At 43.2% G+C, this 23,044-nt stretch overlaps 1 protein-coding gene across 3 annotated transcripts in view; it reads right to left on the reverse strand.

Annotated features, from left to right (window-relative positions):
• Positions 1-23,044, reverse strand: part of POLR1A (RNA polymerase I subunit A) — a 75,584-nt gene that overhangs the window by 22,906 nt on the left and 29,634 nt on the right. For all 3 annotated transcript variants that reach the window (XM_023251845.2, XM_023251841.2, XM_045054520.1), the window contains 6 exons: positions 22,741-22,995; positions 17,941-18,132; positions 5,364-5,513; positions 3,846-4,029; positions 1,202-1,284; positions 927-1,085 (listed from right to left, as the gene is read on the reverse strand). In XM_023251845.2, coding sequence (XP_023107613.2) covers positions 927-1,085; positions 1,202-1,284; positions 3,846-4,029; positions 5,364-5,513; positions 17,941-18,132; positions 22,741-22,995 — 1,023 coding nt within the window. The remainder of the gene's footprint in view (positions 1-926; positions 1,086-1,201; positions 1,285-3,845; positions 4,030-5,363; positions 5,514-17,940; positions 18,133-22,740; positions 22,996-23,044) is intronic.

Below are 23,044 nucleotides of genomic sequence, written 5' to 3' on the forward strand. Positions count from 1 at the left end.
TGGGCCTCCAGATTCTCGGAGCGGTGCTGGGAAGGCTCCTCCGAAGAAAACTTCTCAGGGACAGCACTTGTACCGAGAGGTCTGCATTCCTGGCAGGCTAAGGGATCCTGGAAGCCAGTTCAGAGGGCACCAGGCAAACACCGACTGTTGTTGAGCAATGGCCTTGCTTCTCCCTCTCCCCCTCAGGCTGGGCCTTGTGGTCCAGAAGGCAGGGTGAGGGCCAGGCTGGCTCCTTCAAGCTGCGGGACTGGAAGCCCCAGCTCTGAGGCAAGATGGTGGAGAGCCCCGGCTGTGGTCTTGGCCTGTGCAGGGACTTCCCTCTCCTTTCTCCGATGTAGAAGAACTGGCTTGGTGGAAAAGCAGACAGGGGCTCTGGAGAATTTCCAGAGTGCTCCCACCGTGTCAAGAGCATGGTGTAGATCAGCTCCTTAATCCTCTCAGCAATGCTGTGAGGTAAGTGTTCCTCATATCCCTCCTTCCAGGCTAGTAAACCAAGATACAGATTGCTTACATCACTTGCCTTTAAGTCACACACCAAGTACATGGCAGACAGGGTTTGAACCCAGGCTTTCACCCCTAGCCGCCATGTTAAGTGGCAATAGTATTTTTGGTCCTTCATTCTGCTCCTCCACCACAGTGGCCCCAGAGGAATTCTTCAGTCCCCATGGATGCAGTCACCCCAAAACACAAACATTTAAAACGAAAAAGAAGTGCAAAGCATGCCCTCTCAGCATGAACCGAGTAAGAGCACAAAGCCCTTGGCTCTTCAAAATGATGAATTCTATACATCCCACCTCACATCTCACCCAGTCAGCTGTTAAAGAGCCAAAGTGCTCCACAGGGCCCTAAGTGAGAAGCAAAATGTAATTTTTTTAAAAACCAGCATTCAAAATGGTGGTGATAAGTGCACACGCTGCTGGACTAACCTTGTTAATCTCATTGTTGTAATGGTTCACTTCCTCCTTGAACTTCAGATCAATCATGTTAAAATCCCTCTGGTCTTTGCCCAGATGGGCATCCTGCCATTTCCCTCGGACCTCGTCACATGACGCAGCTTCTGGCAGGTTTAATGCAGCCCTGACAGCCTAGGATGAGAAAAGGAACACGTCACAGGCAGCAGCCAAGGGAGGAAGGTGTGGCTTTTGTTCCACGGGAGACCCGACCCTCTGCAGTAGGCTGTAGCCTCCCAGGCCCTCCTCACCCGTGGCCCGCAGTGGGTGGACTCTTCAATGACTCTGTGTCTCTTAACATCCGCCTTCGGCTTAACCAGAATGTCTTCCACGCCTGTGAAGTGAGACAGACAAACTCTCGGGGGACCGGGCCTAACTTCTCACCAGGCTGTAAGCTTGGGGAGGTCAGGGCACGGCACACGGTTCCACAAACACAGGAAGCACCAGAATAACGATGACGATATTGACATGGTTATTAAGAAGAGATTGCCACCATCTCCTAAGTGCTTCCCAGAGGCTAAGCATTCGAAGCCCCATTTTACAAATAGTCAAACTAAGGCTCAGACCTGAGCTACCTGCCCAATGTTCCATAGGCAGAAAAGTAAACCCAGGGCCAAGTCACAAACCTGTGCTCTTAGCCACCAGCTAGACTGCACTCCACTCAATACATACATGTTGAATGAATGGATGGGCTGGGGTGAAGATGAGGTTTTGGATGAAAAGTGAGGAAGAAGACAGGAAGGGAAAGAACATCCTGGTTTTGATTCCCAGCAGGCACACATCACAGGGCCCACCCTGCATGGTTGTGTGTGTGTGCAGGGACACACCTGAGCCCAGGTGACAGGGCCCATCACTGCAGGCTGCTCCCGGGGACGGGAGCCTGGGTCTCTTCGGTAAACCTGTCATTCTGGCCCCAAAGGGCTGAGGAATTCCTCACCTTACGCGGGACCTCCCCCTACTTCATCTTTTAACCACTTGCTGCCTGTTATCTGTCGAGCGCTACTGGGCTCAAAAGTCCCTCAGCCAAGGTCTGAATGGGAAGACAAACAATGGCTACACTGTTCAGAAGCTGAGCTAAAACAGCTGGAATTTCCAATGCAACATTCTGGAAGCTTGAGGGGCTCAGAAGAACACGTACAAGTAAGGGAGGAAAGAAAGTCCCTCTGTGAGGAAGCCGTAACCACAAAAGCGGGTCTTTCATGGGGTCAGCTCTGGGCCACTTTTGCTGTCCCTTCACTGACCTCTGGCTACGAAGGCGGGAGCGGAAGGCAAGGTCTCTAGCTCGCCCTTCCCTCAGAGCTGGGCCCAGCTTGGCCCTGTTCCCTTTCTGTCTCGTGGTCTCTGGGAGGCTTTTGAATCTGGGGGCTGAATTCTCTTTGTGCCATGTGCTACGCAGTGCTGCGGGCACGGCTTGTTAGGTGTGGTCCGCATCGTGAGCTGGGTGTGGCATCTTCCGCTACTTTTTTTTTTTTTTTTTAATTTTTTTTTTCAACGTTTATTTTTATTTTTGGGACAGAGAGAGACAGAGCATGAACAGGGGAGGGGCAGAGAGAGAGGGAGACACAGACTCGGAAACAGGCTCCAGGCTCCGAGCCATCAGCCCAGAGCCTGACGCGGGGCTCGAACTCACGGACCGCGAGATCGTGACCTGGCTGAAGTCGGACGCTTAACCGACTGCGCCACCCAGGCGCCCCACCGCTACTTTTCATTTTTAAAGACGGGATTCCCAGCAATAAAGTGAAAACCAGGAAAAGAGCCTAAATGTCTAATTACAGGACTGGTTAAATAAACTATGGTACATCTACACAACTAGAATAATCTGCAGCCACAGACCTGAGGATGTAGGACCTGTCCAAAAGAACGTATATAAATACATTCCAAAATGGGGAGTAAAAGGTTACAAAAACTGTGTAGTGTAGGATCCCATTTTTCTCTGAATGTGTTTATATTGGAAAGTCTAGAAAGACACACATGTGTGGTTATCGCTTATGGCTTGAATGCTGGGTGACTTTCGGTCACTATCATGTCTGTATTTCTACTCTGCCACAATGAACATCTATCATATAACCACGCGAGCCCCACTGCAGGCAAGTGAACAGGCTCCAGCTGAGGTGGCCCATGGGCCCCACAATGGGATTCCCACCATGTCTGCACACAAGCAAGTCTGCAAAGCACAGAGTCTTAACTTTAATCACCAACTAGACAATGCTAACACTCACTGTGGCTCAGGCTCAACACACAGCATATCACGTGTTCCTCACAGGAACAAAGCAGAAGGGCTCAGACTCCACTCTGTGTCCTTGGGAGACGCACCACCCTGAGTAAGCCCAAGGCATAGACAGTAACAGCACGCTTGCTGTCTTTATCAGAGCCAACTTCTTCAAACGGTGTGTGCTCATTTCCAGGGAGGAGACAAGGGAGTTTTTCTTCCTATCTTAGGATCATCCCAGCAGGTCTGCCCCAACATCGTGTTTCCAACAGCACCGATGCCTCAGCTGTGTTGGGAAATGTGGGCAGTTCTGACAGTAGGGAAGGAGGTGGTCTCTGGAACGTGGAGTGCCCAAGGAATTCTGGAAGGACGCTTACAGGAAAGAATGGAGGTGCGTTCGAGTGTGAAAAATCAGTGTCAGGGATAGACAACCATGAAGGCTGGGTGGAGAAAAGGACAGAATGGAAATAGGGACCAAGGAGGGTGAAGAAATGCTGGCCATCAGGGAGTGGTGGAAAGCACCAAGAAGGAGCATGTCCGTGTCATGCTGCTGGCAGTCAAGTGAAGACATAGTTGTAGAAGGAGACTGGCCATTCCCTTGGAGGCTGCTAATAGAGTCAGGGAGACATCCCAATGGGCGTGTTGGTTAGGAGAAGGAGCCACGGGGCCAAACGCCCAGCACTCACCCAAGGTGAAACCTCTGTAGAGCTGCAGGTAGGCGGTGAAGAGGCGGGCCAGGCAGGTGAGAACCTTGCCGCTGGTCTCCCCACCATAGATCTCGTAGCAGCAGTGGACCAGGCCATAGGCGGAGCTCCCATAGTGTGCCTTGTCCAGCACCCCACAGAGCAGCTCCCCTTCTCTGATGATCACCTGTGCAGGGGACAACACCAATGCTGGAGTGGAGGTGACACTTCCTGTGTAAGCCACCCCCTCCCTTCTCTGTGTTTTATTAACCTTATTGTGTATGTACCTCCACTGTAACCTGCCTCAAGTCCTTGATGGAAAGATGTAGGGTATAAACGGAACTAATATATTTTTTCTTTTAATTTAGTTTTTACTTTTGAGAGAGAGAGAGAGAGAGAGAGAGAGAGAGAGAGAGAGACCGACTGTGAGTGGGGAGGAGGCAGAGAGAGAGGGGAGACACAGAATCTGAAGCAGGCTCCAGGCTCTGAGCTCTCAGCACATAGCCTGACGTGGGGCTCGAACCCACAAACTGTGAGATCATGACCTGAGCCAAAGTCAGATGTTTAACTGACTGAGCCACCCAGGTGTCCCTAATGTATTTTTTCCAAATAAAGGAGATGAGGACATATAGACCAATACTTTTAAATTAATTTTTTCCAGAGACTATACTATATACACACACGCATGTGCAGACATTTCAGTATTTACATGTCCTCTTACACCACAACCCTGCCCCTACTGACTTGAGGTCAAGTACCCTTGTGACTACAAATGAGAGCATCCAGAGCGTAAACTTCATAACCATGACCTTGGCCTAGGTACTCCCTCCCTTGGACCCTAGAAGTAAGAACAACATAACCTTTCTAACATCTTTTAAGACTTCTGCACTTCTATAAAGTTGGGATAAAGCATTAGAAGCTAATTAAAGGAAGGACTGCTAGGTACATAATGGAGTATGCATTAAGCATACGATCTACAAAAGGAAAGCAAAGTGGCAGCTTCACTTTGAAATGGAATGTCTGCTAGACCCTGTGACAAAGCACTTGTGAGCCGGGGACTTAAGGCTTGGAACTCTTTAGTGTGGGGCCACTATTGCTTGTTGCAGGAGCACTGTGCCCAGGTTCCACTGCCTTGGGCCTCCTCCCCAAGGCCTGGCTCCCAAGCCACAGAACTGGCAAGTGTGCAACCTCACAGCCGGTCGGTCTGTGATCTCGAGCCACTCAGGAGCCTCAAGGGAAAGCTCAGGCTCTGCAATTCCAAGTTTTGCAGAGTTGAGTCTGGAGGCCTTCTGCTCCTCAAGTGGGTTGTGAGGTTTATACTGAGGGTCAAATGCTAGTGATGAACTCTGACTCTTTCTTTCTAAAACTAAAAACTGACACCGACTCGGACACAAGGTCCTCTCCTATGAACCATGACGCCCACTTCTATGGGCGTGTCTCCCTTTCTCTGTCTCCATTTTAAATCAATTTGCCTAAAACTGGGACTAGATGTCTCCAACCCACACAGCTAGGCAGCCAGACCTGGGACTCGCACATTGAGTCAGGTTTAAAGCCGGGAACAGGCCGAGGAGACTCCTGCACCCAGGCTTTGCCGCTGATCTTTGCCTTTCCCGATAAGCTCAGTGGGATGTGGTCCTCTGGGATTATGTTTATGAGCAGCGTTGACACAACCTGGAGAGAAAAAGAAGATAATGCTGATTATGGGGAGAAAAGGTGAGGAGCTCCCTTTTAGGACCTCCTGTCCCTATGCACCTTGAAAAGCCAGACAACTCCATTTTGATGATCTGTAGGCGAGGCAAGAAAAACAGACACTTCCACTTCTGTAGGACAAATTATTCTCAGTTCTTTTTCACTCACATGGCTTAGGAGGGGGCTTAGGAACAGGAACAAACATACACCATTAAGAACGTCAATGGGATTATTTCCTAAAATGATTCTTGAAGTGAACAATCTTCTAGACCTGAAGATTAAGTCCCTGAATAGACCAAAGGAAGGAGAAGAAACAAATTTCTGTGGGGTCATAGCAGAGAAAGATTTGAGTATATGGTTTAAAAAAAAAAGTAAAAAGTAAAAAAAATAAACACAACAACAGCAGTGGAGGTGCAGCTGCCGTCTCCCAGAGGACAGGCCCAGGACTGAGGCAAAGGTCAAAGAACGCTCTTCAAAGGCATCCTTCTCTCATCTTCAGGCCACATCAAAATAGACGATTATTACGTGCAGTCATTACATATAGTCAATAACACATCCTCCCACAGAACAGCTTTGACTTTCCGGCGGGTGCCAAGGAAGGAAAGGATACAGAGAAAGAATGGAGAGCTCTCCTTCCGAAGAGATTCACACAGGAGGCTGAGGCATCTGACTGAGAAGCTTCAGGGATGAGTCCTCCAGTGTCTGGTCCACCATTGACTGGTCATGTACTGTGGGGCAAAATGACTATGCTCTTAGGCTGAGCACAGGTCATTTGCAGAATGGATAAAATCCACCCATTCACACAGCAATTATATATTGAGTGCTTACAATGGGCCAGGTGCTGGGAAAAGTCATGTATAAATCAGTCTGTCTTTGGTGGAACCTTCATTCCCAAAGGGGATTATCCCTGGAGGAAAATAAAACAGGGAAGGACCCCGGGTAGAGCGGGGGGAGGAGGGAGGGAATATTTAGGATTTTAAATAAGACGGGAAGGGAAGGCCTCACTAATGAGGTAGTGAGGAAAGGAGCCATGCAGACATCAGACCATGCATTTCAGGCAGAAGGCTTTTAGTGTGAGTGTGAAGGAAACCTACTTGGGAGGTTTTGACCACAGGAGTGACATGCTCTGATTTTACTTTTAACAGGCTCACTCGTTCCAAATACATTCCTGGTCTAGACAACTGAGGCTATATAAATGCCTTAGAGAATAAGCCCCGTAAGTGGTGCTGACAAGAAGGAGGAGTACTTTAGAAGCGGTCATTAAAGTTGAGTGAGGCACATCACCAGACCCAGTGGTTATGTGACTAGCAACCTGATGGCTCCTGCCCAATAAGCTTTTACTGGCTAACACCAGAAATAATTCATTTGCCTGGAATTAATTAAGGCTACTGAGAGGCTAGGGCACCCTTCCTTTGCCCCAGTTGGGTGCATCACAGCGGCCATCCGCTCAACAAGTGGCTGCTAACTGCAGGCTAGGAGAGGCAATTTCTCAAGCAGCTGCTCTACTGAGAACCCAAGGGAGGGCAGCAGTACCTGGGGGATAACCATGACTCCAGAGGGGCCAAAAGCACGCATTCCCAAAGATGCAGCAGGCCAGGAGCAAACAGGCCAGTGCAACAGGCATGACGGCTAAGGAGGGGCTGGAAGCCATCAGCTGGCATCAACAGCTCTCTCTACGCCTGTACCAGGCCCCACAAAGTAGTGTCTTTATATGTGCACAATGGGGCCACAGTGGTTGCCTTTTAATGCATGTGCATCAGAAGTGGGAGGACAACTGGCAAGTGTGTCTTTAAAGAAGCAGACAACACGTGATCTCAGCAGAAGACGACCAGCAGGGTCATGACACACTCTCCACAAGGCTGGCACTGCCAGGAGACGGTGAGGAAGTTAAGGCAGGAGCGTGAGGCTTCCTTGTCATGCCAACCACTAGCTGCACTAGCTGCACTTCAATCAAATCACCGTATGTAGAGCAGGGACTGCCAGGTTGGGCACAGTCGGGAAAGCAAGTCTCTGCGCAAGGTAATAGAAGCATACACATCCAACCAACCGAGGACAGGGAAACAGGACCTACCATCTCATCTATAAAGTCAAGAGGGCAGAACAAGCAAAGCATCTGACAAACTCCAACACCCTTTCATGATAAAAACACTTAACAGAATAGGAATAGAAGGGAATGGCACTGACCTAACAAAGGGGAGGCATTTGGGGCACCTGGGTGGCTGTCAGTTAAGCATCTGACTCTTGATTTCGGCTCACGTCATGATCTCACGATTTGTGAGTTTGAGGCCCGCACTGGACTCTGAGCTGACAGTGCAGGTCCTGTTTGGGACTCTCTCTCTCCCTCTCTCTGTTCCTCCCCTCTGCTTGTGTTCTCTCTCAAAATAGACTTAAAAAAATAGTAAAAGGGGAGGCATTATGAAAAACCCACAGCTAATATACTCAATAATCCAAGACTAGACACTTCCTGCTTAAGATCGAGAATAAGAAAAGATGCCGGCTCTCACCACTTCTATTCAACAATGTACGAGAGCATTGGACCTGTCTGGTACTGGCCAGGGCAACTGGGCAAGAAAAGAAATAAAAGGCATCCAGATTGGAGAGGAAGAAGCCAAACCACCTCTGTTTGCACATGATGTGATATATATGGAAAACGCTAAATCCACAAAAAAATTATCAGCTAGTAAATGACTTCAAACAAAGCTGAAGGACACAAGACCAACATAGAAAAACTGACAACTGCTGACAGTAACAATAACAATAACACAGTAACACAGTAACACTAACAATTTGAAAATGAATTTAATAAAGCAATTCTATTTATAAAGGCACCAAAAAATAAAATACTCAGGAATAAATTTAACCAAAGAAGTGTAATAAAAGTCATATGCTGAAAACTATTAACACAATGTTGAAAGAAATTAAAGGAAATCTAAATAAATGGAAAGACATCATGGATCAGAAGACTGTTAACATGGCAAGAGTCCCCAAATTGATCTACAGGTTTAAGGCAATCCGTACTGAAATTCCAAGTGCCAGTTTTGCATAAATGAACAAGTTAATCCTAAAATTCACAAGGAAACGCAACAGACCCTGAATAGTCAAAACAATCTTGAAAAAAACCAAAGCTAAAAGACTTTAATACAACTTCCAGATTTAATACACTTCCAGATTTTAATACAACAAAACTACAACTATTAGGACATAATAGTGGCATAAAGATAGGTATGTGGATCAATGGAAGAGTCCATAAATAAACCTATACATCTACAGTTAATTCATTTTTGACAAGGGTGCTAAGAATGCTCAACAAATGGTGTCAAGACAACTGCATATCCACATGTAAAAAAAATGAAGCTGAACTCTTACCTCACACCATATACAAAAATTCAAAGTGAATCTAAGACCTAAACATAAGGATTAAAGCCCTGAAATTCTTAGATGGAAAAATAGCTGTAAATCTGTGTGACCTGAGATTGGGCAACAGTTTCTTAGATGTGACACCAAAAGCACAAGCAACAGAAGAAAAAGTAGATAAATTTCTCAAAATTAAAATCTTTGTATGTCAAAGGACACATTAAGAAAGTGAAAAGACAACCCACAGAATGAAAAAAAAGATTTGCAACATATATATCTAGTATAGATCTAACAGCTAGGATATATAAAGAACTCTTAGAATTCAACGATAAAAAGACAAACAGGTCAATCACCAAATGGGCAAAGGGCTTGAATAAACACTTCTCCAAAGATACTACAAATGGCCAGTAAGCACATGAAAAGATGTTCAGTATCATTAGCCATTAGGTAAATACAAATCAAAACCACAGTGAGATACCACTTCATACCCACTAAGATGAAACAAAGAAAGAGGAAGTAAGTGTTGGTATGAATGTGGAGCAATGAGAATGCTCATGCATTGCTGACAGAAATGTAAAATGGTACAGGTGTTTTGGAGAACAGTTTGGTAGTTCCTGAAAAAAGTTAAAAATAGCATTACCATATGATCCAGCAATTCCACTCTTAGCTATACAGCCAAGAGAGCTAAAAATACATATTCACACAAAAACTGGCACATGAATACACCCTGTGGCTCTATTTATAACAGTCTCAGAGGTGAATGAGCCAAAATATCCATTTATCAACTGACAGATAAACAAAATGAGGTATATCCATATAATGGAATATCATCCAGTCATAAAAAAGAACGGAGTACTATTTATGCTACAGTGTGAATGAATCTTGAAAATATTATATTAAGTAAAAGAAGCAAGTCACAAAAGGCCCCACGTTATATAACACCTTTTACATGAAATGTCCGACATAGGCAATCCATAGACAGAAGTGATGGTTGGGAATGAAGGAAGAATTGCCAATGATGATAATAGGTACAGGGTTTCTTTTGGTGATGATGAAAATGTTCTGGAATTAGCTAGTGGTAATTGCTGTACAACACAGCAGACAAACTAAAAGTCATTGAATTAGACTGTTTTTAACAATGGTAAATTTTGTGTTAAATATGAATTATATCTCAATAAGAAAAACAAGGGAGTCAGACAAGATGATTTTAATCTTCCTTCTGTAATAACATCCCAGCAGTGTTTCATTTACTTTCTGGTCATAAACTATGATGCTAAGGAGAAAAGACTATCCGCAACATTCTTTTAAACTGTGAGAGATAGCAGTATCTATGAGAATAATAATGGCATTTTTTTAGACTAAGACTTATTAAACTTTAAAACGTGTTTTAAAAGTTAAAAAGATTTCTTTAAAAAAGAAGTTTGTAATGTGTATTTACATTTGACACCCTTTGACTCAGCAATCACATCGCTGGGAACTCATCTAAAATACATACCAACGGGGGCCCCTGGGTGGCTCAGTCGGTTAAGCATCCGACCTCGGCTCAGGTCATGATCTCACGGCTTGTGAGTTCAGGCCCCGCATCGGGCTCTGTGCTGACAGCTCAGAGCCTGGAGCCTGCTTTGGATTCTGTGTCTGCCTCTCTCTCTCTCTCTCCCCCTCCCCTCCCCCAGTCTCTCAAAACTAAACATTAAAAAAATAAATAAAATAAAATACATACCAATGCAAGTCCACTAGTATAAACAGAAGTGGTACTCACCACAGCACTAGGTAAAATCGTAAAAAACCAGATAACAATCTAAATGTCTGCCAACAGAGAGCCAGTTAAATCAACTATGGTATCTGTATCATTGGATACAACACAGAATGGGTTAAAAGGAATGAGATAGATCTACATGTACGAACACAGAATGAGACCTACAATATATCATTAAGTGAACTAAATATATCCCAAAGCAATCACAAGAAAGGTTCTGTTAACCCCTAGCACATGAAAACAGTGAAATGAATTTTTTGCCACATTCAGAGTTTGTTAGGGTGGTCCAAATTAAAAATACAGACTGCTTGAAATAATGGAATTCCCTCTGGAAGCCCTGGCGGCTCATTCAAAGTAAGCCAGCTTACAAATCAGTCAAAAAAGTTCCAGGTGCCTGGTGGTCAGGAAAACTCATACCTCAGGACCAGGATGTCATGGATAAAGAAATTTAAAATATAAGCTCAAAACTGAATGCCAGATTTAATCATGATTCATGGTTCCTCTGAGCAAGTATAATATCTCATTCTTAATTATTTTTTATGAGAGTATGTGTGGACATAGAGAATGGGGTTGGGGAGGGAGGGAATTTTTCCTTTCTCCTTTCACATTACTGATTTTTGTTTAACAACAAACTTCAGTTACTTCTATAGTTAAAAAGAATTTGAAGGACAGAGATCTAATAACTGAACTCAGCAAGGTTGCTGAATACAGGGATAATATACATAAATTAATGGCATTTCTACATTGCAATCATAAACTATTAAATTTAATAAACAATAGCATCTATAATAGCAATTCCAGGAAATGGGTCTAATGATAGATATATAAGACTTACATTAATTGAAGAACATACTAGGTTCATAACTTGAAAAATTCAATACTGTAAATATGTTGATTCCCCCTTAAGTGATCCAGAGGCACAATGTAAACCCAATAAAAATCCTAGCAGGTATTTTTTTTGTAGAAATTTATAAGCTGACTTTAAAATTTATATGGAAATACACAGGGCCAAGTATATTCAAGACAGTCTTAAAGAAGAACAAAGCTGAAGACTTTTACTATCAGAAGTCAGTATGATAAAGCTACAATAACTAAGATAGTGTGGTACTGGTACAATGGACTCACACAAATTAATGGAACTGAACAGAGTCCAGGAACAGACCCACATGTATATGACTAGTTGATTTATGACAGGAGATACTGAAGAGCAGTGGGAAAATGTTGGTCTTTACAACAAATGACGTTGTATCAACTGGACAGCCATACGGGAAAAAAGGAATCCCCTACCTTATATCACACACACCCATAAATATCAACTTCATGCAGACAATTAAACCTAAGACCTAGTGTGAAGGTAAAACAATAAACACTAGACAATAACACAGGAGAATACCATTGTACCTTCAGGGCAAGCATACTTATACAGGACTAGCCATAAAAGGCAAATGCTGGTGAGTTATATTAATGAAAGAGCTCCGATCATTAGAAAACAGCATTAGGTTAAAAGATAAAGATTTGGCAATGGACTAACACAAGAATACATACAAAAAACTTTTACCTACTAATAAGAAAATGGCATAGAATATAAAACAAGCAAAAGACTTGAACAGGCACTTCACCAAAGATGATACCCTAATAGCCAATAAGCATATGAAGAGGTGCTCAAGCTCACTTGTCATTAAGAAAATGTAAATTAAAACCACAATAAGGTGCCACTACAAACCCATCTGAATGGCTAAAATTAAATAGAAATAAACAAAATGGGACAATAATACCAAGTTCTGCTGAGGCTAAGGAGCAACCAGAATTCTCATGCCCTGTGCTGTTCTTCCAGGTTGCTGTTTATTAATAAATCTATTAATACTGAACACAGATCTTATGACTCAGCAGTTTGATTCCTTGGTATTTAGTCACCAAAATACACACACACACACACACACACACACACACACACACACACACACACACACATATATGTTCAACAAAAAATATATACAAGAATGTTATAGTAGCCCTTTTTATAATAGCCAAATGAAGACAAGCCACATGTCCATCAACAGTAAAATGGATAAACATATGATGGTGTAATCACATAATGGAATACCATACAACACTGAAAATGAACTAACTATTGCTATATGTGGTATCATGAGTGACTTACACAGAGATATGATCTACCAAAGGATGCTACTTATATAAAGTTCAAGAAAAGACAAAACTTACCTTTAGTGTTAGAAGTAGGTCAGTGGCTATCTTTGGGGAGGGGTAAAAACTGACAGGGGTCTGGAAGGAAGTGCTGGCTGAGTCTACTTTCTGATCTGGGTGACACTTTACAAAGTTATATTCACTTTGCAAACACTCACTGAGCTATATACACTTGAGATCTGCAATGACAGTCAAATCCGTTTTCTTCATATGTCCTTTCAACAAATGTTGAGAGACCTCAGATTCTTAAACGGAAAGAGAAGCACTTAACAGGCTGCAGGAAATGCCCTGGAGAAAGAGCCCAAGACTTCATTTTCTGAGGCAGTACAAATAAACCGCCTAAGCTAAGCTCCTTATCTCCTGATTCTGAACATGACTTTTCTCTGCAGAATCAGACTGAGCCACTAACAAATTCTGGTGCAGGGTAGTCACTCTCCTCTTTTACACCTATTTGCAAAGAAATAACAGCCCACTGGAACCTCACAAGAAACAATGAAAAATCTCAACTGCGACACAAATAAAACCAGGGCCTACTTTCTAGTTTTCTTTAGTTAAAAGGTAATAATCTTAGCTCATAAACATTATAAAATGAAAAAGAAATTATTCCTAACATGAACCAATTATTCTATCATTTTGATCTTTTTATGCAACACGTTTTCTCATACACATGCTTAATACAGTTGCAAATGTGACTGCATAGAATCCTGTAGTCTACTTCTCCCAACATCGTGTCAGAAAACTACCCAGCCTGCTACATGGTCTTTTAAAACCACTCTTTTAAACAACTACATAATATCTTAACAAATGGATGTTCCACAATTTACGGAGCACCAATGTTAAGTATCCAGGTTTTTATAATTTTCCACCATGGCACACCATGGTGTATAATGGACTGTTTTTTTTCAAGTAGCTTTTTCTACATTTCAGATTATTTCCTTTGGCTGGCTTCCCAGATTGAAGGGAATCAACGTATTTATGGCTCTAGATATATATTCTTTGTGTACTATTTAGTTCTATTTTGAAACTGCTTACGTTTCCACAAAATTCTAATGAATTCTGGACACTTCATGACTTAAAATATAATCCCTCACTTCCAAGATAACTTGAGATGGCTTACAAAAGAAAGACATAGAAATAATAAAAATAATATCAATGTAAATAATGAAGTAGACAAATACATATAGCAAACTATACCAAGGGTCAGCAAACTATAGCCTATAGGCCTAATCTGGTCTACTACCTGTTTTTGTAAATAAAGTTAATCAGATCACAGCCATGCTCATTCATTTACGTGTTGTGTATGGCTGCTTTCAAATTACCATGGCAGAGCTGAGTTGTTGCCCTACTTGCAACAGAGACTGTATGACCTGCAAAGCCTAAAATATTCACTATCTGGCTTTCATAGACAAAGCATACCACTCCTTGAACTACACTATCCATACTTATGGATTTTAATCTTAAATTGCAAAATTCCCCATCCATTCTGTTAAACCGACTTCCATTTCTGGCCAGGATAGGGCAACAGTGACCTGAGGACTCTTCCACTAAAAACAACAATAAAAGCAGACATGAATATGAAACAGTGGTTTTCAAGACAATGGACACCAGGCAATAAAGGACAGTGATCAGGAAAGATACAGCAGATGTGAACTATGTACTAACTGAACCTAAATGACATTTTTGGAGCACACCATTCAAGAGCAGATCATAGATTATTATTTTTTTTAATGTTTATTTATTTTGAGAGAGAGCAGAGAAGGAGCAGAGGTGAGAGAGAGAATCCAAAACAGGCTCCATGCTGTCAGCATAGAGCCTGATACAGGGTCTGAACCCACAAACCATGAGATCATGACCTGGGTGAAACCAAGAGTTGGACGCTTAACCAACTAGCTACCCAGGTGTCCCAGATTATACATTATTTTTAAGGGCACACAGAATATTTACCAAGAGACACCATAGTAAACATAATCTCATACACAAATGTCAATAAATTTAAAAGGATTCCAGTCACCCAATGTATGTTCTCTTGCCACAGTGGAATTAGATTGGAAATCCATAACAGATTATCTGGAAAATCTCTAAATATGTGGACACTAAATAATGGACTTCTAATTAACTCATGAGTCAAAAAGAAGCCAAAAGGAAAATTATAAACTATTTTGAAATGAAAGAAAATACAACATAATAACTTATATGATGCTACTTAAGCAGAATTTAAGGGGAAAATTTATATCTAAAATGCCTACACACACAAAAAAAGGAAAAAAAGGCCCCCATCAAATGATTTCACCTTTAACCTCAAATGATGAGAAAAGAGCAAATCAAACCCAAAGTAAACAGAAGAAAGGAAATAATATAGATCAAAGCGAAATCAATGAAATAGCAAAAAAAAAAAAAAAAAAAAAAAAAAAAACAGAAAGTCAATGAAAACTGGTTCTTGGACAGCAAAACGAATAAACCTCTAAGCAAACTGATCAGGAAAAAAGATGACACAAATTAGGGCGCCTGGCTGGTTCAGTTTGTAGAGCATGAAACTTTTTTAATGTTTTTACTTATTTTTGAGAGAGAGACAGAGCATGAGTGGGGGAAGGGGCAGAGAGAGAGGGAGATACAGAATCCAAAGCAGTCTCCAGGCACTGAGCTGTCAGCATAGAGGCTGACGGGGGGCTTGAACTCACGAACTGTGAGATAATGACCTGAGCCAAAGTCGGATGCTTAACTGACTGAGCCACCCAGGCACCCCTGGGGTTTTTATTTTTAAATACAACTCTTGATCTCAGGATCAAGTTGAGTGAGTTTGAGTCCCACACTGGGGGTAGAGTTTATTTAAAAAAAAAAAAAAAAAGATACAAATCACCAGTATCAGAAATGAGTGAAGTGACCCACCTACTGATTCTATAAATAGAATAGTAAACAAATATTATGAATTGCTTTATGCTTGTAAATTCAGCAACTTATGACAAATTCCTTAAATAAACACAGTACTGAAGCTCATTCAAGAACAGATAACTTGAAGAGCCCTACATGTAATAGAAATTTTAGTTAAAAAACCTTCCTACAAAGAAAAGTTCAGTTCAAGATGGAGTCATTGTTAATTCTGCCAAACATTCAAGAAAAAATAATGCCAGTACTACACAAACTTAGAGAAAACTGAAGAAGAGAAAATATTTCTGAACTCATTCTATGAAGTCTGCATTACCCTGACACCAAAAACAGGGAAAGATATTACAAGAACCTTACACATCAATACAGATACATCTTTGAGATTGTGGGTTGAATTACAGACCACCACAATGAAGCAAATATAACAATAAAGTGAGTCAAATGAGTTTCTGGTTTCCCAGTGCATACAGAAGTTACATTTACACTATCTCGTAGTTTATTAAGTGTGCAATAGCATCATGTCTAAGAAGTCAATTCACATACCTTAATTAAAAAGTACTTTATTGCTTAAAATGCTGACCATCACCTGAGCTTTAAGTTACAATCACTAATCACTGATCACCATAACAAATATAAATAATAATGGACCAGTTTGAAATGTTGTGAGAATTACCAATATGTGACACAGAGACATGAAGTAATAAGCAAATGCTGTTGGAAAATGACACCAATAAATGAAGTGGAAAATAGCATACAAAATTGCTTGAATATAGCGTTGCCACAAACCTCCAATTAGTAAAAAACACAGTATCTGCCAAGTATAATGAAACAACACGCAATAAAATAAGGTATGTCTGTATCCCTCACAAACACAAATGTAAAAAACTGCTAAACAAAATTTTAGCAAACTTAATTAAAAATATAAATAGGGGAATACCTCATGATAAACAAGGGTTACCCCTGAATGCAAGTTTGGTTTAACAACCAAAAACCAGTCAGGTCGCAGGTCCACAGGCTTAAAAGAATTGCTGAGCTAGAAGAGACCTTAGAGATCACCAACCTGAACCCTTTGTATTATAGATGAAGAAAGGAGGCCCACAAAGCCAAGATCACACAGCTGATTAGGAGTCAGGCCTCAAGGTTGAATCTGGGGACCCAGCACATAGTAGAAACACAAACTTGGCTGTACTTCATTATTTGATTAGCACATATACCATTATTTTATTACTTTGACAGTAAGCATAGTGTCATGTCTTCGGGGTTAGGAAGTGCTGGGTTTGAATTCCAACTCTGTCTCCTATAGACCTGGGCATGTAATTGAAGTTCTCTAAGCCTCAGTATCCTCATCTGATAAACGGTGATAATAACAGTCTCCGTATCACAGGTTGGTTGTAAGGATTAAAAAAACGTACCTAAAGCACTCAGTAAAGCACTTGGCCCCTCCCAACAAAAATATTACTATTACCACCACCACCAATACCATTGCCTATTACCACCACATTTGCATTATGAGGACATTAAGGGCAGACACTGTGCAGTCCACCCGTAGTACTGACACTCCCTTGAAAACATTCAGACCCAGGAACCCCACCAAAGAGAAAATCATACAGATCATACAGGCATACCTTGAAGATACTGCATGTTCAGTCCCAGACTGATTTTTTTTTAATGTTCGTTTTTTTTTTTTTAATATGTTTTATTTATTTTTGAGACAGGGAGAGACAGAGCACGAACAGGGGAGGGTCAGAGAGAGAGGGAGACACAGAGTCTGAAACAGGCCCCAGGCTCTGAGCTGTCAGCACAGAGCCCGACGCGGGGCTTGAACTCACGGACCATGAGATCATGACCTGAGCCAAAGTTGGCCACTTAACCGACTGAGCCACCCAGGCGCCCCGATGTTCATTTATTTTTGAGAAAGAGAGAGAGAGCGTGCGCGCATGAGCGGGAGAGGGGCAGAAAGGGAGACACAGAATGCGGAGCAGGCTCCAGGCTCCACACTGTCAGCACAGAGCCCAAGGTGGGGCTCGAACTCACAAACCGCGAGATCATGACCCGAGCTGAAGTCAGGCGCTTAACCAACTGAGACGCCCAGATGCCTCAAGTCCCATACCATTTGATTTGTCATTTCTCTACTTCTGGCCTGGGCTCTACCAAGAATGAAATCTTTTATTTGAGTGGCCTGTTTCCTTTTTTTTATTTTCTCCCAATTACCTGCTTTCCCGTCCACAGTGGAAAGGGCTTCAGGATGGCAGGAGGAAAGAGCTTCACACGCCCCACTTTGTCTGTGAGTCCTCGGTACAGCAGCTCCATATATTGCTCCCGAGTGAAAAAGCAACCTCGAGTGGTCATGTTTGCACCTGAAACCATGTGATCTTGAATCAACCCCGCCAAGGGCTGGCCATCCTACAAACCAAAACAGTAAGAAGACAAATAGGAAGTCACATTCTAATTCCTAATCATCTGCTTGGAAGCCATGTACTAGCAACAGCCCTCCCTTATACCCCTGTACTGTCCTCTCCCACAGCCTTCCTAGGCTGGTGCTTGGGCCTCCCATCTGGAGAGCAAACTGCCTCCCAAAGCACATGACCAGGCCTTCCCGACCGGCTTCCACTGTGACCATTTGCTGACTGTTCTAGAGCAAAACAGCTCCAAACTCGTCCAGCTCCCCACGCCTTCTGTCCATAATCCCATCTGGTTCTAGTTACTCAGGCAAAAGTTTTGGCATCTCTGCATAAATTTGGTCTAGCTTGCACTTTGCTGTGTTGTTGCTTTTATATTTTGGTTTTATGCTTTAGTATTTTTTCACACATTTCTGGCCTGGCTCTCCTCTAAATCAGCGATCCATTCAACAAATATTTATTGAGAGTCTACTATATGCCCAGGCAGTGGGTTAGCCCTCCAATCTACTCTAGTGGGCCAAACAGACATGATCCTTTACAGTGAGGAAGAGCTACATAGTAAACGAATGATTGGATAAATACGTTACCACAAAGGGTTTTAAATAACATGGAGAAAAATAACAGATGGGTCATCATTTAGATTAGAAGTAGGGGTATGGTCAGAAACGATCTCTCAGGGGCACTATTACAGAGCCCTGAGCATTACTGACTTAAGAGTCAGCTCTCTCTAAGGGGTAGGGGTTCAAGAGATTTGAGAGGGCCTTGATGTGCATGACTGTAAAAGAAAAGAATGTACGTTTACAAGTGTCTCTTCACAATGTAGCACATGTTCATGGTGGGCCTTTAATAAAGGCTGTTGTCTACCAGATGCCCAAACAAGGGCTATTATGTAAGCCCCAGTACATTCATCTCATTTGAAATCTTTCAGACTTTCTGATCCCTAGTCTCCTGCAACTTATCTGTAGGTCTGTGTTCATGGCAACATAAGACACACTAAAGTAAAAATAGCTGTGCCCACTGACATTTTTTAAGAGGTGGTTTTTGCAAACTTTTTAATGTTTATGGGAACTTGGGAAAAATCTGTGCCTTGGATCTAAAGATTGTTATCATTTGATTGCTTGTTAAACACTATCCAATATTATGGCAAGGTTTCATAACTAAGGCCAAAGGAACTCACGAATGCAGCCATGGAGAAGGGCCTGGAATTTAACCACATGTACTAATTCAAAGGATAAAAAGGATGCTTGTCAAATAGCCTAAATACTGTGGCAATGGGCTCTACATAAACTCAAAGACAATTATTATAGATGGGCTGAATAGCTGCTGTAGATAGAAGGCAAGGTCAGATGGTGCACACGGCCCTTCTTACGAAGGCTCTGGGTTAAGAACATGAATAAAAACTTATACTCTGCATCGTGTTCCAAAGACAAGATCTTATTTTGCTTGGGGGAAAAACCCAAACCAGTATTACGCAATTTGCCTCATCCCGCAAGTCTTTGGGGGCAGATACAGAGTTTTCCTTTTGTTTTCCTCCTTTAAAGAACATAATTACAAGTTATGTGATCTATTCAGTGCCTTCTCCTCTCTCCATCCAGATTTTTCCATGACTAGAAAATTGCCTTAATGGCTAAATTGCTTTCAATGCAATAATCATGAATTGTAGGGAGAAATGCTGATTAAAGCAACTTACTGAGGGCCTACTTATAATTCTAGATTTCCCAAATCCTGCTTAGGATCAGAAAGACCATCTCTAAATCAGAAACCCAGATAATTGTCAGCTATCCTATTCCATCTAATATCACAGCAAAATGACATTACAATTAGTGCCTTTGGTCAGGATGCTTGGAGAATTAGGGTATTCTGTGACCTAAATTTTCTGGCTAAGTTGACAGAGTCGGGGAAACGCTCAATCCTTGTTAAAAAAACTTTCCACAAGGCACTGGCCCTCAAAAAATACAACAAAGAGAAGAAAAACAAAACTCCACAAAGAAACACATCAATGAAAAGTTCAGCTGTTTTCTTAGGAGAGAAACAGCTGAAGTTCCATTCACCTCCTATTTTAAGTAAGAAACACAACTCCATTAAATACATTCAAGCAACAATGAAATGTACTTTAATCAGGTCCTATGATTAATCAAGGAAGAGAACCTGAAACAAAGATGTGGAATAACGAACAAAGGGAAATGGAAGCAAGGGAAATAAAGACACACCAAGAAAAATTAGCCCTCTCACTGCCCCCCCTTCCCCCAAAAAGGCCTTTTCTGGTTTAACAAAACTAGCTCCTGCTCTCCTAGGACTCTGCCCCCAAAGTAGTTCAAGACATGCTGCATTTTTGTAACCGTTAGCAAAATAAGGATTCCATTTCTTGGCATTTACACTACAGACTAACTGAAATTTATCAAGAATCACAACCTCTGTACTCTGTTCTGCCTGTCTCCTGACCTGCAACTCGTGGGCATGCGAGCACGTGATGAGGCACATCTGGATTTAAACAGGTCAGTCCTTTGAAGGACGCAGTGTAAGCATGAAGCTTCTGTATAACCTTACTCAATCAAAACGAAGTATAGACCATTCAAGTTCGTTGGCCTGAGAACTTCAAAGCACCCCCCATTCCAACTCCTCTAATGTCCAAAGGTCACTGGACATGTACAGAGAACCATCTGGATGCTCCCTGGTAGTGTCCCCTGTGGTAAAATGTGACCCTGCCTCCAGAGTCAGAGAACCACTTTAGTCCTGGGATCCACTTACTGCCATAGTACCTCTTCCATCCCCAGCCTTGCCTGTAAAGGGAGGCTAATAACTCATGGTGCCAAGCACCTGAGCTTGGGAGTCAACGGTGCTGGGTTCGAGTCTTGGCATCGTCACTGGCTGGCGAGCTGCTCACTTGTGTTTCCTCATCTGAAAATCACTACTTCTTAAGCTTGTTTTGAGGACTAAACAAGAAAATGTTTGCAGGTCACTCAGAGCAGTGCCTGAGGCACAGGGAGTGCTCAATAGGTGGTGGCTTTTGTTGTCACACAATGACAGTCACAACTGTTATTTATGTGAAAAGACAAAAAGCCAAATTTCAAGTTAGTCAACTTATTATTCTAACTTCTGAGGGACCCCAGTGGGCCTTTAACTCCTCTTTCCCACTTTTAGCCTCTTTACTAATCAACAGCTGGCTGCAGCAGGCAGAGAAGGGAAAGAGAGTGAAACTCAAACAGCTGGGTCCAGCACGGAGCCATCCCAGCGTGTCTGATGGCCAGGAGGCTGGGATGCTGGGCCCCTGGCCACTGACAGATTCTCTGGGTGGCAGATGACTGCTGAGAAGAGAAGTTCCCAGGTGGAGAAAGCACTGACCAATGCTGGACGTCTCCGAGCAGCCTCCCGTGCTCCCCTGGCTGCAGACGTTTTCTCCTGCAGAAGGTTGGCAAGACCCCCAGAGGGGGAAAGAAGCAAAGCCCCAAGGACCCGGGAGCTCCCTGTAACTTCCTCCGCCTTCTCAGCAGTGTGCTGGTCCAAGCACTTCATGTAAACGTGGACACTAACAGCACCTATTCTAAGGGCTGTGCCAAGGGTGAAAGGGGAAGCCTCTGAAGTGCTTTGCACAGTGTCCACCATTGAAAAAGGGCTTGGCAAATGGTAGCCATAATTCCATGTTACTATTACTACTGATTCTTTCATACTCCACCACAATCCAACTGAACGACGTAGAATTGTGAATCACTGTGACACAAACCGCTGATAATTTAAAAGGCGTCAGGCCCCAGGATGGGTGGTGAGGGGTAAATGGAGTCTGGAACATACTCTGCTCTCTTTCCTTCAGCCTGGCTCTTTCCCCACCCTCTTGCTCTCATGAACACTCACTGACTCAGGCCCCTGCCACTTAATGGAATGGGTCAGCTGGCCGGGCAAGGGGGAAGGAAACTGAATCCTTCTCTTGTACCCCACTGGACAGCCATGACCACATGGCGCTGCTTTAAAAATGTTTTTAAATGTTTGTCTATTTATTTTGAGAGAGAGTACTAGTCGGGGAGAGGGGCCGAGAAAGAGGGAGAGAGAATCGTAAGCAGGCTCCATGCTCAGCGTGGAGCCCGATGCAGGGCTCGATCCCACGACTGTGAGATCATGACGTGAGCCGAAATCAAGAGTTGGACGCTCAACTGACTGAGCCACCCAGGTGCCCCTACGTGGCTCTGCTTTTAAGGACCAACCTCAGTGACAGAAGTCAGGGATTCAAAGGGGAGACACCATCATGGGCTAGAGGGATCTCATCTGGGCCCTTGGGTTAAGCTGTCTCTAAAAACTCATGCTTGTCAGAACCCAAAGGATCAAAGTCATCTGGGGGATCATAAGGACCATCATAGTTAGGATGCTAATGCTTGCTGAAGGCTAATAACTTGTACGATGCAAACATAAGTCTGGAAGAAAAGACCTCTTACAGAGCTAATAGTTAATACCCTCTAAGCAACTACAGGGCTGAAAACCCCACCTGGAAGAAGCCAGGACCCTCTATTCCATAGGCCTTTGCCCTAGAGCTACCCACTGACACCAGAAGACAAAGAGCCCAGACCTGGAATGCCAAGTTGTGTCAGCGAAGACCATGGAACCGCCTCAAGGTCAGACCTACCTTGGGAACAAGGTACTGCTGATCTGTACAGGCCAGGACGTAGGCCTCAGCCCGTCCCAGTTCACTCTGGGGGAAGTGGGCATTCATCTCGTCTCCATCAAAGTCGGCATTATACGCCTTGCAGTTGGCATAATGGAGCCGCAGGACTTTCTCTTCGGGCAGGATGCGGGCGTGGTGTGCCTGGATGGAGGGTCTGTGCAGGGTGGGCTGTCGGTTCAGCAGGAGGATGTCCCCATTCTTCACATGCCGGCACACCTGGGGGCAGAGAAGAGCAAAGGGGGGAGGTCGGTGACAACTTCAGCAT

The sequence above is a fragment of the Felis catus genome, chromosome A3 (genome assembly GCF_018350175.1).
Source record: "Felis catus isolate Fca126 chromosome A3, F.catus_Fca126_mat1.0, whole genome shotgun sequence".
NCBI classification, from domain to species: domain Eukaryota; kingdom Metazoa; phylum Chordata; class Mammalia; order Carnivora; family Felidae; genus Felis; species Felis catus.